The 22558-nt window shown below is 37.8% G+C and overlaps 1 protein-coding gene across 1 annotated transcript in view; it reads right to left on the bottom strand.

Annotated features, from left to right (window-relative positions):
- The window catches only part of map3k1 (mitogen-activated protein kinase kinase kinase 1, E3 ubiquitin protein ligase), a 103665-nt gene extending 101481 nt beyond the window's left edge, over positions 1-2184 (bottom strand). The window contains exon 1 of the mRNA XM_005155507.6: positions 1732-2184. Coding sequence (XP_005155564.2) covers positions 1732-2159 — 428 coding nt within the window. The 5' untranslated portion in view covers positions 2160-2184. The remainder of the gene's footprint in view (positions 1-1731) is intronic.
- Between the last annotated feature and the right edge of the window lie 20374 nt (positions 2185-22558).

Below are 22558 nucleotides of genomic sequence, written 5' to 3'. Positions count from 1 at the left end.
TTTAGACGCTTCATTGTAGCTAGTTTGTGCAAACAGGGATCATTTGAACAATGCTGTCGTCCATTTTTAGTACATCACTGCCATGTAAACATACCTTTCTTCACCTTTAACATGAGTAAAAAGAGCTCAGGGATCATTGTTGCTTTGATCTTTCAACAAAAAAACTGGTTTCAGTGGATGAGTTGTCCCTAAATTATTCAGACACAAGAACATCTGCTTCAACAGCAGTGACAGAAACTGACACTGTGCAACACCTGTTTTTCTCAGCAAGGCTGTTTCCACCTGTAACGCTCAATCCGTTAAAAACGGCCTACATGAGCAGACAATGACCAACGCTCCTATTCCCACCTGAGGGGAAAACGGCAGTAAATGAATGAGCTCAATGACGTAAAACAAGGAATCACAGACTCTGAATGCCAGCATGGCACATAAACACACAAGAGAAAGACAAATCAAAATGGTAAAAATCAATTTGTGTTGGGACAACATGAAGGAATTAAGATAACTCATTAGTTTTGACAAATTTAAGTTGATTGAGCATTAAATAATTAAGTTGTCCCCCCACAAAAATACAAGAAATATATTGTTTTAGCTCCTTTTAAATACGCAGTTTGAACAAACAGCAAAGGTCATATTTTTCAGCGCAGAGGAAATAAATAGCACAATCTTCTGTGCGCAGAAGAGACTATAATTCCTGATTTCTTTCAGTTTCAGCTTCTCATATTTACAGTCTCAAAGCCTGCAGCTCACATTGCATCAAATCCTGCGCTCAAAGTCTCCATTACCGTTAGATAAAGAAACAAAAAGCTGGCTTTCAACCTGCAGACGCTGAACTTTCTCACATGATAAGATTCACACTTCATCATTACACATCCCACACTCAGCTAAACATACAGCTTTTAACACCACACTCAAATATGATATGAACATTAACCATCAAAATATAGCTACAAATGTCACAGGTCAAATATCTGTTACTCGAACTGACGTGTTATTTAAAATAGAGGTAAAGTTGGTTTTATATCCGGATATTTAGACATTCTGCTTGATAATATAATTTCAAAAAAGTATTTGCAAATTCTAAATTGGGAAATCATATTAGCAGCCAATGATTTTCAAAGCACAACTATTTACAGTCAATTAGATAGTGTTGATGTTGTTTTGAAGTCATACTTGCATGCTAATTCTGATTGAATATTCAGATTAGCGTGGTAAACAATATAGAGACAGTTAAATGAACGAATATAAAACCAACTTTACCTCAATTTATTTAAATAAGGGGAGAAAAATAAATAAAATAATAACAATAATAATAAACAAACCACTTTTCGCGTGTCTATATACAAAACTTCCGAAAAAACAATAATAAAAATCGCGTTGACAAAAACAATCTTGTTGAAAAACAGTCCTTTGAAAGCAAGTTGAACATCAAAACAAACCATTTCGTCCACACAAAACAAATCTTAAATCAATATAAACAATTTAAACTTGCAGCCACATCCCGTAGTATGGCTTATATTCATGTTTAATAACTTTAAAAGTCACCTGCCCCGTGACTGTCACTTTTCAAACTTGCGTCACAAATTTTCTTCAACTTTCATACAAACACAAACAGAAAGAGCTCTGTCAGAGGGAGCATTTTTGCACATCTTTAGTCACTTTATACATTGTCTTTAAGAGCATATACGACAGACGCGCGTATCTGAAAAGTAGTTTTGCCGTTATTTTTACCTGTTTTGCGAAGCGTTCACGTCCACAGCAGCAGCAGCCCCTCCATGTTCAGCGCTCGGACTTTCACTGCTGCTTTTTAAAGAGCTTTTCATCCATTCCTGAGCACTTGTACACAAATTATTGCTTGTTTTGTCACCGAGCGGCGGGTCGGCGAGGCTCTGCTGCAGTAAAGCGGTCTGGATCGAGCCGGGACCGGACACCGTGAGGAAGTGCAGCGCTGCGGTCCCGCTCTCGCATTTATCCAGATCCACACTCCTCACCTTTCGTCTCCACTGAGAGCTCTCACCCGCATTTCTCTTCACTTTCCCGCTGCTGTTCTGAGACGTGGAGCCGTTGGAAGTGCCTTGAAGTCCGTTCCCGATGTTTGTGCCGCTACTGGAGTCTAATAATCCGCCTAACGACGACGTCCGGCTCCCCGCCGTCGCCATTTTCTGTCCTGAATTTTTGCCACTTAATAGATTCTATGAGAGAGGGAGTGGCGGGAATTTGGGGGAGGATGAAAAGGAGGGGCTTTGGGATGGATGGGAGGGGTGCTCTGAAATACAGGAGGGACCCAGGGACCCCTTTGGGAACACACTTACCTACGTGCACGGTGTTGTAAGACAACTTTTTAAAGGGTCATATCATGAGATTGAACTTTTCATGAGCTTTTGAAACCAAGGTTAAAAGTATACTCTAACATTAGTTCCTGACTCAAAATTCACAGCGCAAAAGGTTTATAACTTCTATTGCTTTTTATTTATATATTATTGCATTATGATGTTAAAAAAACACAAACTTACAACATAAATACTCACAATTCTATGCAGTAGTCAATAGATTACAAGAACAAAAACAACTGAGGAAAAACACAATAAAACCAAAAACACACAAAACAAACAGTATATAGCCTACATATATACACAAATACCCAAATAAACACAAACCTTCATGTACAAAGAAACCAAGTACACAATAAAATAAAATAGGCTTAAACAATAAACATAAGGTCTCCTATAACAAAACTTTCCACAATTTCTCTCCTAGTGACATTTTTATGCAATAAGTTATTGTAATTTTAAAATCTCAGTGGTTCTAAACATGTGTTATTCCAACCACAACAATATTTCAAAGCTCTCAAGCTAAACTTATTTTTAAAACCTTTTTTTATGGGCATAAGACGTTAATATTGGATTAGATTTAGGTCGTGATGTCCGGTGAATAAAATTCAGCGTTTAGTAGGTCACTGTTATTTTGATGTCCAGTAACACCAGTATCTTTCTTGAGCTTTTGAAATCAATGTTAAAAGTATTCTCAGTCACAGCGCAAAAGATTCATCAGTGACATTTATTTTATTGCTTTTCGCACTTTATAACACCAAGAAACACAAACTAACAGCATAAATACTCTTATTAATATGCAAACTTTATCATCTTATGTTCATTGATCTTTATTTATTCCTCCTTAGTTGTGTTATGCCTATATAAATATTTCTTTTCTTAAATTTTGTTATCATTGTGTCCCTCATTTGTTATGGTTTTGAGCTTACTGGGGATTTTTCCATCCAAATGCAAAACAACTCCTTTCAAAGTTATAGCAATAAAAAAAATAAAAAAAATCCCAATTGTGAATTTCCATCAAGTGGCTAGAATGGCTGAGCTATGTGTTTCTGTCCCGATATATCAGCTGGAGTGCCCACACGGACGTTATAGAGCACTCCACACATAACCTCTGACACACACCTGGACTACACTGACCATGATGTTTTGCACCAGCACACCTGAGACAGTTTACCCATCTAGACTTGTATAACATCAACACATATACAGTCATTACAAACCATTTATCACTTCCACACTCTTTTGGGGGTCAGTCTTGTATCACATTTACATGGGTGCATTTACATGGTATACTTAAAACACGCAGGCAGGTGTGTTGAGGCAAGTTGGAGCTAAACCCTGCAGGGACACCAGCCCTCCAGGACCGAGATTGGTGACCCTATTAGAGGAAAACTTTGTTAAGGCGGTATAGCAGCACTCCTCCGCTCTTATCAAGGCAGCGCCACCGGCATTTCAGCTGCTCTAGAACTGACCGAGTGCCTGCCACCTTGGAGCCTCATCCCAACCATGCTGTTTGTGAGGATGAATTAATCATGGGTTGACCAAGGCCACCTTGCTACAATATTAGCTAAGCGCATTTGAGCATCACATATTATTTGCACATTTATCGAATGGAAATGTTTCCGATTCAAGTTTGCAAATCCGTCGTCAGATGCCGCCTTTATAGCAATGTGCGTGCAGTCGATCACTCCGGTTACAATAGAAAAATTGGCGATCGCTACAAGTTGCGCTTTAATGTTTTGCCGGTCAACTGCATGGTATGGAAAGCTTATATACCTGCTAGACATGAGGATGATCCCGTTTGATTTAGTTGCCATTGCACGGCTCAAAGATACTTTGTAGTGTGCAATTTAACATAATTGCCTCTAGGAGTTGCCAATGGAAATAAAACAAACACACACAAGAAATGCAAGTACACCAGACATGAAGCTGGCGCAAAGTTTGTGTGCATACGCACCGTTGATGCATGAGGCCCCAGGCTGGCGTATGGCTGGCGTACGCACATTTTTTGTGTGTGTCTGTTTGATTTCCATTGGCGACTCCTAGAGGCAGTTGTGTTAAATTGCTCTCTACAAAGTGTCTAAGCCTTGCAATGGCAGCTGTATGAGACACGTTCATCTAGCAGGTATATAAGGTTTCCATACCATACAGTTGACCAGCTAAACATTAAAGCGCAATTTGCAGCGGTCGCCTGTTTTCCCATCGTAATCTGAGCGATCTACTGCACACACATTGCTATAAAGAAACTATCTGAAGATGAATTTGCATGCGTGAATCAGAAACATTTCCATTCAATAAATGTGCAAATAAAATATGATGCATAGACTTATTAATGATTCCTACTTGTCTTTCTCGTGATAAATAGTTGGCAATATGTAGCGGGGGGGTGGGTGGGGGGTGGGGGTTCATCAGACGCTGGATTCGAACCAAGTCCATGCTCGAACGTGTCAAAACAAGTTAACATGCGCTTTACGACTGTTGAGAGTACTACAACATTTTACACCTATTAACCACACTATTTCTTTTTTAATTCACTCAGTGCGATGTTCAGACCCAACTGTGTTAACCACATCAGCTAAACTCTCCCACTCAATTTTTTTCTTTTGTTGTTAATTCCGGAGGACAAACTTGCAAATAACACCGCTTTTCTCTGGTCTACCTCCGAAAGCAGCACCTCCAATTCACATTCTGTTCAAAGTTTCTCTTTTTGCTTGCTTTTGCCGTTGCTTTTTCGTTGGGTTTTGCCAAAGTAGAGTCATTAGCATATTCATACGGGGGCGGAGGCAGGGAGGGGTTTTGTGCTCGTGCATGTTGCGCTCACTTTCACGTTCATTCGGATGTACAAAAGAATATGCGTGAGATTCGGTGTACGCGGTGTTTCATACATCTGAATTTTTTTCTGCGTACGCACATTTACAACTTTGTGCGTACGCAATGTTTTAGTATGATTTCCACGCAAGTCTTCGTACATGAGGCCCCTGGTGTTCTGACGATACCTATTCCTAACTTCATAAATTCAAATGAAGAATTTAACTGTCAGATAAAAGAGAAAATAGGCTTTGTGCAGAATCAAAGTCTCTGCACAAATGACTGAAGCATCTAAGCCTGAACGTGGGTTTTTAAATTCGTTATTTACATAAGCACTTACAACGTCTAGCTTCAACAGTCAAATCAATAAACAATCACAAGAAACTGGCTGATCTGGCCCAATCCCTGCTGAATACAGTGGTTCTCAGAAGACAAAGAAAAACAGCATCATTAATAAACAAGCAGTACTTTTTTTAGGCCTGTTACAGAGAGTTTTGTTTAATAATGGTAATTGTTTTAAAGCAGTTTCTGGCCCAGTACAGAAAGCTAGTAATGTGCAGAATAACAAGTTTACACTGTAAATACTGAATCGCTTTGATGGGCAGAGATGTTAAAACATTGTGCTGTATAATAGTAAGCTCATTGCTTTTTCTTTTGTACTACATAATATGAAAAGCAGTGGCGATTCTAGTTTAAATGGCACCCTGGACGGACCACATTCCAGCCGCTGGTATTTTTATTTTCAATAAATATAACAGTTTATTTGTATAGACTGTAAAGAAATACAATTCTTCTTCTTCATCTTCTTCTTCTTCTTATTATTATTATTATTGTCATTATTATTACTATTATTATTCATTCATTCATTTTCTTGTCGGCTTAGTCCCTTTATTAATCCAGGGTAGCCACAGCGGAATGAACCACCAACTTATCCAGCAAGTTTTTACGCAAATGATGACCTTCCAGCCGCAACCCATCTCTGGGAAACATCCATACACACATTCACACACACCCTCATAAACTACAGACAATTTAGCCTACCCAATTCACCTGTACCGCATGTCTTTGGACTGTGGGGGAAACCGGAGCACCCGGAACATTCAAACTCCACACAGAAACGGCAACTAAGCCAAGTCTCGAACCAGCGACCTTCTTGTTGTGAGGCGACAGCACTACGTACTGCGCTACTGCTTCGCCCCTTATTATTATTATTATTATTATTATTGTTGTTGTTGTTGTCATTATTATTATTATTATTATTATTATTATTATTATTATTATTATTATTATTATTATTATTTGAATGTTTTTTCTTTCATTTTGCTCCTCAGAGATAGTACTCTCTTTGTACTTTGTACAGTAAATAGGGAACTGGTTAAAAAAATAAGAAAAGAAGAAAAGGCCAGTACTGTAGTATAACAATCACACATCTGCTATTTAGGTGCGTGCACAGATAGGGCTCAACCTGTGCAGTGCACATGCTCTTTTTTGTCTCGGTTAAAAAGTGCCCTTCAAAAATAAACAAAAGTTTTTCTTCAACAAAAGTTGCTCTTCATGATCCCTAAATGCCAACCTCTCCTGATCTCCCGCCACCATCCAAATATTAATACTAATTATTAATAAATAGCAAATCACATACTAGTACATCGCAAATTGTAAATTGCATAGTAAACAGTAATAAATAGTAAATCGCAAACAGTAAATCACAAATAGTTAATCATATACTAGTAAATTACATAATAGTAAATTGCAAATAGTAAATCGCATAATAGTAATAAATAGTAAATCGCAAATAGAGAATTGCAAATTAAAAAATGCATATTAAACAGTAATAAATAGTAGCAAAATACTAAATTGCAAACTGTAAATCGCAAATATTAAATATTAAATAGTAATAAATTGTAAATTGCAAACTAGTAAATCGCATACTAGATTAATTCATTCATTTTCTTTTCGGCGTAGTCCCTTTATTAATCCGGGGGTTGCCACAGAGGAATGAGCTTATCCAGCATATGATTTACGCAGCGGATGCCCTTTCAGCCGTAACCCATCATTAGGAAACATCCACACACACTCATTTACACACATAAACTACGGAGAATTTAGCCTACCCAATTCACCTGTACCGCATGTCTTTGTACTTGTAGGGGAAACCGGAGTACGCGAAACCCACGTGAACACGGGGAGAACATGCAAACTCCACACAGAATCGCCAACTGACCCAGTCGAGGCTCGAACCAGCAACCTTCTTGCTGTGAGGCGATCGTGCGACCCACTGTGGCACCGATTGCCCTAAATAGTAAATACATACTAGTAAATCACAATGCAAATCACATAATAAACAGTAATAAATAGTAAATTACATAATAGTTAATTGCAAATAGTAAATAGCATATAAACATGAATAAATAGTAAATTGTATACTACTAAATTGCAAACAGTAAATCATATTAATAATGAATAGTAAATCGATACAAGTAAATCACATACTAGTAAAATGCAAGTAGTAAATCACAAATTGCTATCTCCACCTCCATCCTCATAACCCCCCACCCCTCGTTACCACTCTTCAGTTCACCCCCCCCCCCAACACAGTACTGCTGCTATTACAGGGTGTAGATGAGAGAGTAGATAGAGGAGAACAGATTTCGAGCTGTTTTGTAAAGTATGACGTGCAGAGTTTAAAGTTACAGGTAGATTCTGAAAGCTGTTGGGTCTGCATTTTTAAGCAGATTAGGTTTTTGTAGTACAGTGCATGGTACCCTGAACCCTTTGACAGAACCAGATTCCTTTGTAGCATGTAGTAGCAATGACATTCTGAATTCCTTAAGCTTCAGGGTTATATTTTTTTTAGTTTCAGCGTGTTCTGGTTTAGTTTTCTGTGCCAACCTCTCTGACTGAGTTTCTAGTTAATTCCATAGGCTATTGATTAGTGGCCTCTGCTAGTTTCTGTTTGGTTAATTACCACTTTGAGTGTATTTTAGACTCCTCAGTTTACATGTTTACGTGTACTTTCCTGAGAGCTGTGTTTGGTGTCTTGTTTTTACATTTTTGTTGGTGATTTTGTCTCTTTAACTACACAAATGTTAAATGAGGAATAATGGGATCATTTAATATAAGAAATACACTCTCAATAGCCACATTATATTTTATTATACCAAAGAACAAGCTTCAGTCAGTTTGATAGAGGACAAGATATGCTGTCTGAATGTAACAGCGTGAAAAAGATATCGGTGTAAAAGCCTAACCCATACACACATGAAGAAAAGCTTAAGAACAGTTTCACCACACATCCTAATTTTGATTTAGGATACAGCACACTTTTTGGCCTCCAGTTTTGTCCAATTTGCAGTCTGGATGGATGAAAGTTCTACGGTTCTAGGGTTTTCTATCATCGATAGCCAACTAAGGTCGCAAGTTCCGTCGTTACAAACATAGTTCGTTGATTTGACGTTTCCGAAATCCAACGCTCCATCAAACATTCGCAAACTGTGTCGCAAACATGTGCACATCCAACTACACTTCTGGAGCAGTAGTTAGTAACACAACTACTTGTTGTGTTCTACTTCCAGTTATCCCCCCTATGCCCTATTAGTTTAGACCATTCTAACATTTAAACTAGGAATTATTTAAAAAAAAAGCAGTAAAGTCATCTCTCTTGGGTGTATTTTGCTTTCAAAGTATTTTTACAGTTCAGTTTTAGCAATCTTCAGATTGACAACTGAAAGAAAAAAAACTGGTCACTGATTCGGAGTAAAAAAAACATTGAATGAGTTGAAACATGTTGATCTACTTTTGCGTTGATTTACGACTTGCAGATGATTGAGGAATGAAACTTCATAATGATGATATCCAAAACGTCAAATCTTATTCAGACAGCATACCAATACATTTTCCAAACATTCAGTTATCTGGACAATAAGGTAGTCCTTGGGCTGAGCTTAAAAGGCAAGGACTCGAAACTAGGACTTCACAATACAAACAGTTTGAAGTAGCTCAAAGGAACCATGCTTCCCTTTACCACAACTGAATCTCTTTTGTTCAAAGCTGTTTGGACAGAGCTGTGTGTAGGTATAATTTGTCCAATGTCATATCAGACTACAATAAAGTGTAGTTTAGTTTTATTTTATTTTCACCAAATTTATTGACAGTCTTAACATATCTCTGTGGTAATTTTTTATGCACATTTTCAACAATTATGTGTATCTTGGCATTTCCATCAACCGTTTTTTTTTATGTGCATAACCAAAATGTGCATAAAAATAGGTTGATGGAAGCATAAGGCTAAGGCGAGAAATACCGCTTTGTCTTTATAAAAGGGGAGGAGACAGACGAAAACTCAGAGTTTAGAGGATAAAACCTGCTCCTGACCAGGTTAGGTTCACAGAGTAAGTTAAACGGTAACTGACTCAGAGTTAAAGTTACCTCTCTTCCAAAAACAGGCTTGACTTACCCTGCTTTCTCCAGTTCAAACCTGCCTGAAACAGAAAATCCAGAGTTTCTCTCATTTCAGGGATAACAAACTTTATCCTCCTTTCTGAAACAGGGCCCTGATGATGTGCAGACCACTTGTATTTTAAACAACAATGCATAGATATTAAATCTCAAGCTGAACAAGTCTTTTATTCTGTTTAAAACTGATGGTGCATTGACTCTAGTTTGAACTGCAAGCAATCCAGTAAAAAGTGTAGTGAAAAATACTTTGAACAGCAAGCATCAAATCTCCCGAATCAGCAAAAAAAAAAAAAAAGCATTAGTCCAGCGGTTCACCCTCCTGCTGGTTGATTATAAGCAAGCAGAGTATTCGTTTAAGGCGATGGCTGCTAGAGGAAGCAATTTCCTGTTAAACTAGATCCACTCCATCAGTAAGCACTATTCTTAGCCAGTCAGGCTTCCTGCAGCTTCTGCATTTCCTGCTCACGTTGACCACCACACAGTATTTTTGCTCTAACTCCTGTAATGTCAGCACTACTCAGTGCAGTTCAATCACAAGTGGTAATTAAACAAAATGAGAAAAACAAAAACAGAAATGTAAACAATGATGGAAAGCATTTTAGAGAGACAGAGAAAGCTGACAGAATCCAGTGACGTTTTTGCTGTAAGGCAACAGTGCTAACCACTGGGCCACCGTGCCACCTATCTAGGAAAGAAGGAGGAGTAGGGGTGGAAGGGGAGATTCTTCAAAATGAAGATGGCTGTTACATGGAACTTAGGGTTTTTATAGTGGCTTAGGAATCGTCTGATTGGTGAATCATAAATTGAATAATGTGAGACCGGCCACAAGCAATCATAAGCACGTGATCCTCTCGAAATTAGTTTATAAATAAACTCCACTTTTAAATAACTGAAATAGACTCTTTTGACATTTCCAATTTGAATCGTTTGTTGCTAATCATTTATTCATATGAATCTTTTAGACTACGGTTATATTATATATTCAAATAGTTTCAGATTATTAATTAAAAATATTAGTAATAGTTTTAAATAAAAAGATTTACATCAAAAGATTTGATCAGTATATATTTTTATTTGTGAAAATTAGTTTATTTTTCTTTGGCTTAGTCCCTTTATTCATCAGAGGTCGCCACAGCGAAATGAACCACCAACTTATCCATCATATGTTTTATACAGCGCATGCCCTTACAGTTTTTCCAGTTTTCGTTTTTCTTTAAATTTTGTAAAATTAATCTTTTTTTTAAGTCATAAAAATGTGAAACTAGAATTTTTAAGGATAAAGATTGAAACTTTGGCTTCTCCTGTTTAAAATGATGTATGACACTTGATGGTGACTACATTGTCAGTAAATAGACTACCAGTTTTTCACTGAAAAACGCCTAGAACAGAGGTCACCAACCCTGTTCCTGGAGAGCAATCCTTCCTGCACATTTCAGTTGCAACCCTGACCAAACACACCTGTTTGTAATTATCAAGTGCTGCTTTAGGTACTATTAATTGGTTCAGGTGTGTTTGATCAGGGTTGGGACTGAATTCTGCTGGAAGGTTGCTTTCCAGGAACAGGGTTGGTGATGCCTGGCCTAGAACAACATTGAAATAAAACGCTTAAATTTTGCTCAGGGATTGTTGAATGAAGAAAATTATTTTGCAAGTATAAAATACAGCATTTATTTCCAAAAAAAAAAAAGAAAAAAACTTCATGAGGTTTTGTTTGAAACAACTAGAAAATGCTACTTTTTAAAAATCGTTTTTAGTACAATTCTGAAACATTTTCTGTCTGTTCATATGTTTTCAGACCTAAAATTTTTTAGATTGGACTTTTAAATGATACAGGTTAAAGCTTCAGGTTCTCCTGTTTTAAATGATATTTGACACCTGAGACCGACTGCTAAAATTAAAAATAAACTGCTTTTAAAAAATAATAATATAAGACCATTAGGTGCCCGCAAAATACTGTAGCTCTTTAAGGGTTAACACTTAATAAGAGAATACAATTTTATGGCTTGTCCGTGGGATTAAAAAAAAAAAAAAAAAAAACACTGTTTCGGATATTTAAGACTCTGATTCTCTGAGAAATTCAGAATTTCAAAACTTCAAATTCAATTATCTGATAAACAATTAAAATGCAAAACATTAATAATAATTTATTCATTCATTTTTCATCAGCTTAGTCTCTATTTCATAGGTCGCCACAGCGGAATTAACAACCAACTATTCCAGCCTATTTTTTTACGCAGCGGATGCCTTTCCACTCGCAATCCAGCACTGGGAAACATGCTTGCGCTTTCACATTCACACACACACACATACACTACGGCCAATTTAGTTTCTTCAATTCACCTGTACCGCATGTCTTTGGACTGTGGGGGAAACCGGAGCACCTGGAGGAAACCCACACAAACACGGGGAGAAAATGCAAACTCCACACAGAAGTTCCAGCTGATCCAGCCGGGACTCAAACAAGCGACCCTCTTGCTGTGGTGACAGTGCTAACCACTGAGCCACCATAAGTACCATTAATGATAATAATAGACTGTGGCTGCGTCCGAAACTGCCTACTACTTAGTAGGTACTGCATTTGAATGTAAACGTACTACTCGGCCATTAGAAAAGTACGTTCTATACTGTATGAACGTGAAAAGTATAAATGGAATTCGGACGTACTACATCCGCCATTTTGTCATGGTCACGTGACCTACCTGCATCAATTGCGTCGCTTTACTCCCATTCATGAATTCGCTCGCGGGGCATCATGGGATAGCGTAGCATGCATGGGATGCGCACTCTAGAATCTCGCCGGAAGTAGTAAGTCATCTGGGTACTTCTCGCATACTGTTTTTCGAATTCTAAAAATTCGGACATACTACTCGGCTCGCATACTGATTTTAGCGTACTATATAGTATGGAAGTATGTGGTTTCGGACGCAGCCTGTTTTTCTAAATAATAGAATAGCATGGCAGTTATTCTGAATATCATCCATCATACATTGTCAAGGAGTAACCATCTGTTTTTCTTTTACGGGAAGGTTAATTTTTTATTAGGGACATTTTCAAAAATGTAAGTCTTCCTGTGGAATATCACATAAACAGTGCACCAATGCACAAAAGCAGAGATTTTTCCAAGCTTATTCAAAGGAATAGGAGGCCAGTTTGGTCAAAGGCAGGAAACAGCTTTGTGGATAGATGTTATTGTTTCCAGCTAATGAAAGGAAAAGTGTGACGCAGAGAGCTGTGCTGCGAGTCTGGGTGGGTGGTTTTTCGTTCATGATTGTGAGATAGTTTTACTTGGATAGTCTTCATGAGTTGGAATGATGAACTGAATCCCTGATTCATCTGTTATATCCAAGTAATGAGACCTTTTAGACTGCTATAACTAATGCCGACTGCATGGTTTTCAAAGTAATCGTGTCACAGATGTTTTAAGCTGGACATAGCTGGTTTTGGCTGGGCTCCCAGCCTGGCTAAGCTGGTCAAGCTGGTTTTAGCTGGTCATCTCCCAGCCTGACCAGCTAAGACCAGGCTGGAAATGGCTGGAAACCAGCCTGGAAATAGCCAAAACCCCTCTAAAACCAGCCTGGTCGACCAGCTAAAACCAGCCAACCAGCCTAGGCTGGTTTAAGCTGATTTTTTCAGCAGGGTACCATATTGCGTCATCAAAATGTGCTACCTAATTTTGATAGGGAGGAGAAAATTGGGAGAAAAATCTGACAAGGTAGGACAAATCGACAGAACTCTGGCAGGAACATGTTAAGATTAAACTACAAACATGATAGCAATGTGCTAACCATGCTAGAAAGATGGCTACATAAAACATTTTACTGTCTAGCTTGTATTATTCTTTTTAACTATTGGAACACTGAAAGAAAAAGAAGCCTTGTTTTGAATAGCTGTATGAAGGACCAGACACAGATATCTCATCTTATCTTTCTACAGACAAATACCTCAGAGTGCCCTTTAGCACTCACATAGCAGTGTGTCTGAAGGATTCAGTGAGGTTGCTAAAAATCTGTCAAGTTAAGAAAATGCTGAGTAGCACTTTTATCATAACTTATAAGTATCTTGCAACTGGTCTTGGACCAAAGCCTGGATGCAACAACTGTACAATGTATGCTAACACGACTGCTGAGGTTTATGTTTCAGTCAGTGAATGTGCAAGTAAACTGTACGTTTAAGGTCAGTAAAGTTCGTTTGACTTTGGCACAGCGTGGCATTTTGAAATGTTGAAAGTTTTCAAGGTTGGTTTCAGGAGCAAGATCTATTACAGCAGAACCTGTTTATTCAATAAGAATCAAATTAAACAAAACACTTTGAGAAACTTTCATAACAACAATGTGCTAAAAGCAGATTTTCACAAGTTTCACTTTTTTTTCCATATTTTTTTATGTTACAGCCTTATTCCAAAATGGATTAAATTAATTTATTTCCTCAAAATTCTACACACAATACCCCATAATGACCATGTGAAGAAAGATTTTTTGCAATTGTTGGAAATTTAAATAAAAAACCCTAAAAAATCACATGTACATACAAGTACACACAAGTATTCACAGTTTTTGCCGTGAAGCTCTAAATTGAGCTCAGGTACATTCTGTTTCTGCTGATCATTCTTGAGATCTTTCAGCAGCTTAATTGGAGTTCACCTGTGGTAAATTGAGTGGATTGGACATGATTTGAAAAGCCATACACTTGTCTATATAAGGTCCCAGGGTTGACAGTGCATGTCAAAGCACAAACCAAGCAGGAAGACAAAGGAATTGTCTGTAGAACTCAGAGACAGAATTAACTCGAGGCACAAGGCTGGGGAAGGTTACAGAAAATTTTCTGCTGCTCTGAAAGTTCCAATGAGCACAATGGCCTCCATTATCCGTAAGTGGAAGATGTGGGAGAAGTGTCTTAGTCAGGGAGGTGATCAATACCCGATGGTCACTCTGTTTGAGCTTCAGCGTTCTTCTGTGGAGAGAGGAGAACCTTACAGAAGGACAACCATCTGTGCAGGAATCCACCTCCCAGGCCTGTATGATAGAGTGGCCAGACGGAATTCACTCCCCATCTATGATTTGCCAAAAGGCATCTGAAAGACTCTCAGACCATAAGAAACAAAATTCTCTGGTCTGATGAGACTGAAATTGAACTCTTTGGAGTGAATGCCAGGCGTTACGTTTGAAGAAAACCAGGCACCGCTCATCACCAGGCTAATACCATATCTACAGTGAAGCATGGTGGTGGCAGCATCATGCTGTGGGGATGTTTTTCAGCAGCAGGAACTGGAAGAATAGTCAGGATAGAGGGAAAGATGAATTCAGCAATATACAGAGACATCCTGAATGAAAACCTGCTTCAGAGTGCTCTTGACCTCAGACTGGGGCAACGGTTCATCTTCCAGCAGAACAATGACCCAAATCACACCGCCAAAATATCAATGGAGTGGCTTCACAAAAACTCGGGGAATGTCCTTGAATGGCCCAGCCAGAGCCCAGACCTAAATCTTATTGAACATCTCTGGAGAAATCTGAAAATGGCAGTACACCGTCGCTTCCCATCCAACCTGATAGAGCTTGACAGGTGCTGCAAAGAGGAATGAGCAGAAATTCCCAAAGACAGGTGTGCCAAGCTTGCTGCATCATACTCAAAAAGACTTGAGGCTGTAATTGCAAGGTGCATCAACAAAGTATTGAGCAAAGGCTGTGAATTGTCAGGTTTTTTATTTCTAATAAATTTGCAAACAATTTCAAAAACTCTTTTTTCACATTGTCATTATGGGGTATTGTGTGAAGAATGTTGAGGAAATAAATTAATTTAATCCATTTTGGGATAAGGCTGTAGCAAAAAAAAAGTGGAAAAAGTCAAGTGCTATGAACACTTTCTGAATGCACTGTATAATACCACTGCCAGAAGGATCCCTGTTCATGCAGATCTGCAGAAACTACTAGAACAGTGGCTTTCAAACTTTTTTCATCAAGTACCACCTCAGGAAAAAATTGTCTCTCCAAGTACCACCAAAATGAGCAGCATTGAAATACAGTAGCATAGTAGGCCCAGTAAAGCAGCTACAACTATGCACAGTTAAAAAACGTGGCAGATTACCTCAGAAATATAGGCTATATGTCATATATGGCATATTATATGCATCATTTTTGATCAATTTTGAAATGTGTGTAGCATGTACATATTTCATTCCTCCATGTACCACTAGAAGGAAGCCTGCGTGCCACTAGTGGTACACGTACCACAGTTTGAGAACCACTGTACTAGAAAATGCTGAACAGCAGTGGTCTCAAACTCAATTCCTGTAGGGCCACAGTTCTGCATAGTTTAGCTCCAACCACTGTGGTAGACTTGAACACCTTGATTTGTTGGATCAGCTGTGTTTCATTAGGGTTGGAGCAATAATGTGTAGAGCTGTGGCCCTCCACGAATCAAGTTTGAGACCTTTACTGTACAGTATTTTACTCAGCAGGCCAGTAGCTGGTGATGTCACTATTTAAACTAGCACTATGTGCATGGCTATAGTATAGACTATAGACTATAAATAAAGAGCCAGAGTCAGGTGCCACGCCTCCTTTTTAAAATCGTACCATTTCGTACGACTGAACTCGTACGAATTCGTACGAATTAGCCACTAAACTGGCAAAACGTAAAATACTTACGTTTTCTCGTGAGATCAGGCTGGTCAGTTGGTGTTTCTCTGTGGAGTTTGCATTTTCTCCCCGTATTCGCATGGGTTTTCTCCAGGTGCTCCAGTTTCCCCCAATGTCCAAAGACATACACTATAGGTGAATTGAATAAACTAAATTGGTCATAGTGTATGTGTGTGAATGAGTGTGTATGGATGTTTCCCAGTACTGGATTGCAGCTGGAAGGGCATCTGCTGTGTAAAACATTTGCAGGATAAGTTGGTGGTTCATTCCGCTGTGGTGACCCCTGATAAATTAAGGATTAAACCAAAGTAATGAACAGTCCTCGATTACAAAATAAATCTGACAAAGCGAACTTAAACACAGAGAGGTAATGAGAAACTAAACCAGACACTGGTGTACACAATCAGTGGCTCAATAAGTGACCACAGAGGAAACTAAAAACAGGAAAAAAGAAACAAGAACTAGCACGTCAAGTAACTAGCTATGAATTATGCCTTAGACTTCAAGAAGGTCCCAGGTTCTCAGAAACAAGTGTATGGTTTACTTATTTATTATGGAGTAATCCGGCGACAGATTGTTTTGTAACCAAGGCAACACTGTGGAGAGATTGCAAACGAACCTCTGTTTGCAAATTATGCAATCAGCTGCAGTTTTATGAAATATATTGTCAAATCACTTGTGTGTGTGTGTGTGGTATTGTGACCAATCAAAACAGTAGACGTTTACTGACACACCTTTTAATATGGATCCTTTCAGAAAAGGAATTAGCTGCTTTACATTATACAACTATAGTGAGAACATGCTTGGAAGCATTCTAGAAACTATCTCGAAATGTCACCGCAACCACCCACAACACCCTAGCAACTACATGTTAGACCAAAGTGGCTTGAATGCATTTCACATGAAAACTACTATGCCAGAAGGATGGCAGACGGATCATTTTCTATTCATTTTGTGTCTGAGAGCTTTCAGGGGATGAGGGAAACTCTGGCATTTATAATATCAGCAGTTGCTGTTTCACTTCTCTTGGAAATAAGGCCATGATGACAGATGAAGGAACTGAACTCCCCCAGTTTCAGTCGTCCTCCCGTGTGTGTGTGTGTTTACTTATTGGCCTTTATTCTGAATAGTGATATCAGCAGCACTTGATTCTTGTGTTTGTGTTTATTATAATGCTTTATAGTGTTTATTTTATCACAGTAAACTAACAGAACACTTGTGGGTCCCACTTTATATTACGTGACCTTGATTTCTTTGTATTTATATTTAAAGTAATCATTCAATACAATTATATTGTGTGCATACCCAGCTAGAATTTTTTAGTTCTCTACATGTTTTAAGTATATTTCCAAGCAATGTTGCATTACTATTTTTGATGGGTATTTTTGTTTTAGTTCCCAGAACATTGTCTTAAAAGATAGGAAAATATTTTCTTGAAACATTCCAACCACATTTGCTGGTAACAAATTTTAGAACATAATATTCTAACATTCTTATAACATAAATAGTGGGTAGTTTTCTTTAAGTTCCCACAATGTTCTCTTAAATGGTAAGAAAACATTATCTAAATACATTCTAAATACGTTTCAAAGTAACATTGCTACAACATTATAGTTTAGCATTATTATAATGTTTCAACGTATTGTTTTATTTCACTTCCCAGACCATTCTCTTAAAATACATGAAAACATTCTCTAATACAATGTCACCACATTTGGTGGTAACGTTGCTGGAACCTTATAAGGGCGAGTTTTAGTTTAGTTCGTAGAATGTTCTTTTAAAAGGTGTAGGTAAACATTCTCTAAAACATTTTAAACCGGTTTAATTGTAACACTGTTGAAACATTATACTTTAACATTATTATAATGCTTCAACGTATTGTTTTTTTTGACCAGCACAATCTCTTAAAAGACAAATGGTAAATGTTCTCTAAAACATTCTAATCTCGTTATTGTTGAAATATTATTCTCTAACATTTTCAGCAGATATTTTGTTCTAGTTTTCAGAAACCCTTCCTTAAAGTGTTATTCTTTAAATAATAATGCAATATTCTCTAAATAATCTAATATTAATAATAATAATAATAATAATTCCTTACATTTATATAGCGATTTTCTGGGCACTCAAAGCGCTTTACACAATGGGGGAATCTCCTCATCCACCACCAGTGTGCAGCATCCACCTGGATGACACGAAGGCAACCATTTTGCGCCAGACCGCACACCACACACCAGCTGATTAGTGGAGAGGAGACAGTAATGAAGCCAATTGGAATATGGGGATGGTTAGGAGGCCATGATGTACAAGGGCCAGTGGGCAGATTTGGCCAGGATGCCGAGGTTAAACCCCTACTCTTTTTCGAAGGACATCCTGGGATTTTTAAGGACCACAGAGAGTCGGGACCTCGGTTTAACGTCTCATCCGAAAGACGGCGCTCACTGAGCAGTATAGCGTCCCCGTCACTATACTGGGGCATTAGGACCCACACAGACCGCAGGTTGGGCGCCCCCTGCTGGCCTCACTAACACCACTTCCGGCAGCAACCTAGTTTTCCCATGTGGTCTCCCATCCAAGTACTGACCGGGCGCAGCCCTGCTTAGCTTCAGTGGGCGAACATGTGAGAGTTGCAGAGAGCTAGCTGCCGGTAATCTACACGTGTGTTCATAACATTGTTTATTTTCTTTTTGTTTCCAAAATGTACAGTAACAATATGGAAAAGATTCTCCTGCAAAGATTCTCCACTGTTATATATTTTTGCCACTTGTAGATAAAGGCTCTCACTGCGGTTCGCTGCAGTCCCAAAGCTTTAGAAGCTGCCTTATAGCCTTTTCCAGGTTAATAGGCAAGGCAAGGCAAGTTTATTTATATAGCACATTTCATACACAGTGGCAATTCAAAGTGCTTCACATAAACAAGAATAAAAGAAACAGGTATAAGAAAAATAAAAACTAATAATAAAAATGATAAAAAAAACATAAAAACAGATAAAATGTGCTATAAAAGAATAAAAGAGAAGAGAAAAACGTAATAGTGCGATCTGTCGGATGTAGCACAGTGCTCATTCAGTAAAGGCACAGCTAAACAGATGTATTTTCAGTCTTGATTTGAGCGTGCCTAATGTTGGACCACATCTGATCATTTCTGGAAGCTGATTCCAGCAGCGAGTGGCTGAAAGCTGATTCACCCTGCTTTGACTGAACTGTTGGAATTTCTAGTTTATTTGATCCTAGTGATCAGAGTGATCTATAGATCTATTGTTTTTCTTAATGGTTTTTAAATGTCTTTGGATCTCATCATGATGGCTAGCTTTTGAGGATCCTTTGATCTACTTCACTTTGTCAGCCAGATCCTATTTAAGTTATTTCTTGATTGTGAACAGGTGTGGCAGTTCTCAGGCATGAGTGGAGCTAGAGAAATTCTACTGTAATCGAGGTGCGACACCATTTTCACACAGGGTTATGTAGTTTTGTATTTTGTTTTCTGTTAATAATAAAACTTCATTTAATAACTGCATGACGTGTTTACTTGTGATATCTTTGACTAATACTTATTTTAAAACCTTAAAGTTCAAAGAAAAAACAAAACTGTTCCATAACAGTAAGGTTAAGAAACCAGTATAAAACTAGTAAACACTTTCCCACACCTCTGTATATACAGTTGAAGTCAGAATTATTAGCCCCCCTGTTTATTTTTTAGCTTTTTTAGCTTAACGTGACATTTAAAGGCTTAACTAGGTTAATGAGGTTAACTAGGCAGGTTAGGATAATTAGGCAAGTTATTGTATAACGATGGTTTGTTCTGTAGACTGTAGAAACAATATATAGCTTAAAGGGGCTAATAATTTTGACCTTAAAATGATGTTTAAAAAATTAAAACTGCTTTTATGCTAGCCAAAATAAAACAAACAAGACTTTCTCCAGAAGAATAAATATCATCACACATAACATTGCTCTGTTAAACATCATTTGGGAAATATTTAAAAAAGAAAAAACTATTCAAAGAGCTGCTAATAATTCTGACTTCAACTGTAAATATTATTTATATATTTGGAAATGTATCAGAAAATCTGCAATTGCTTGCTGTATGGGAATGGAGGAACTGTTAATATCAAAGCTCTGATATGCCTTTACTCCCACCTGGGATTGCAGAAATGCAGTGCCTGGTACAGCAGAGGTTCATCTACAACCTCCTCCTTCTCAAGAGTCTGGTTACCAAAACAACCAGTGCGGGTATGTGAAGATTTACAGCATATACAGTGGCTACACATCAGTGTGCTATAGCTCTGCTTTTACAGCTTTTGACAATTGCCGAGGAACTTGCCTTTAAACTTTACAAAGAAAGCCCGCAACACACACATGATGGTGAGGCTTGTGTTATGCATTTACTAATTCATTTCCAACTGTGTTTTTACTTTGTAACTCTACACACAAACTATCATGATCATCTGCACGCCAACCACACGCATTCGAGTCGAATTAAAAAGCTCTTTTGTGTGGTGAGTGCAAAAGCAGCTTGTCGAACCACTCACACTTATGTTCCCAAACACTGCAGATACGGTGCTAAAATGCATCTGCCGTAGCTACTGTTTGTTTTTTAAAAGATTTATTTTTTAATTCTTTTTTTTTTACTCTTTTCTAAAAAATTTGAACTTTATTTTTGTATTATAATCAATATCAATGTGTGTTTGCTAATGAAAGAAATGTGCATATATGTGACTCTCAACCACAAATGCAATGTTGCACAGGTTTATTTTTGGCAATAAATACATGGGTCAAAATGACAGATTCTTATTTTATGCCAAAAACTCAGTAAAGATTATATTTCATAAAGGTATTTTGGTAATTTCTTACTGTAAATATATCAAAACTCATTTTTTGATAAGTCATATAATAAAACTTCATTTAATAACTGCATGACGTGTTTACTTGTGATATCTTTGACTAATACTTATTTTAAAACCTTAAAGTTCAAAGAAAAAACAAAAACAAAATAAATGTTCCATATCAGTAAGGTTAAGAAACCAGTATAAAACTAGTAAACACTTTCCCACACCTCTGTATATACAGTTGAAGTCAAAATTATTAGCCCCCCTGAATTATTCGCCACCTGTTTATTTTTTCCCCAATTTCTGTTTAACAAAGAGATTTTTTTCAGCACATTTCTAAACATATTAGTTTTAATAACTCATACTAATAATGTAATGATTATTTTATCTTTGCCATGATGACTTTCAAATCCTTGGCTCGTTCCTGCTGCTCCATCTATCACTCACTGTCACGTTCCCTCAGCACCGATCATCGCTCCCCATCTCCTGCTACCTCTCATCCCGCCCGAGCACATTCACCTGAGTTCTGATTAGAAACACCTGCACCCATCATCAGGACTCCCCATATAGCCCAGCAATTCTGGAATCAATGTTGGATGGTTCACCTCATCTTCTACCTGACTCGCCTGTTTCCCCCTCTCCAATGAATGTTTCTCCTGTTGATGTTTCTCTCAAACATTTGGATGAACAAAGCTATCACTTAGGGAAGTTACTTTACACTATCTTTACCAGAAGCTATCTGTTTACAACGTAAATAAAACAATCCATCTGCTAAAAAGACTATCACTTACTTGCTTCTCCTGTTTTTTTTAATACTACTAACTATACTTGTTTGAATAAACTGATGAAAAGAGAACCAGCCTAGTTCTCATTATGTGACTATGATCGTGAATATTTTACCATATATGTTTTAAGACTCTTCTATACAGCTAAAAGTGACCTTTTTAAAGGCTTTACTAGGTAGGTCAGGGTAATTAGGCAAGTTATTGTATAACGATGGTTTGTTCTGTACACTATCAAAAATATATAGCTTAAAGGGGCTAATCATTTTGACTTTTAAAATTGTTTTAAAAAAAATTATAAAAGTGATTTTATTATTGCCGAAATAAAACAAATGAGAAGAAAATTTCTCCAGAAGAAAAAATATTATCAGACATACTGTGAAAATTTCCTTGCTCTGTTAAACATCATTTGGGAAATATTTAAAAAAAGAGAAAAGGGGGGCTAATAATTCTGACTTCAACATGGCTAAGTATGTCTTGGTTACGTACATAACCCTCGTTCCCTGAAGGAGGAAATGCAGACGTATATGTCAAGTTAATCCGCCAGGGGATTCAGTTAGAATCACCAATCCCTCTAATTTGTAGAAAATGGGCCAATAAAATGCCTATGAGATTGGTGAGCGCAGAGGAGCTCATCAAACTGAAGAGCCAAGCCCGCCTGCATTTAGCAATGGTGGATTCAGCTCCTTTGACAGGGGGGCATAAATGCAGGGGCGGATT

This window comes from Danio rerio, chromosome 10 (genome assembly GCF_049306965.1).
Source record: "Danio rerio strain Tuebingen ecotype United States chromosome 10, GRCz12tu, whole genome shotgun sequence".
Lineage (NCBI taxonomy): Eukaryota > Metazoa > Chordata > Actinopteri > Cypriniformes > Danionidae > Danio > Danio rerio.
This window is presented reverse-complemented; position numbering and strand designations above follow the sequence as displayed.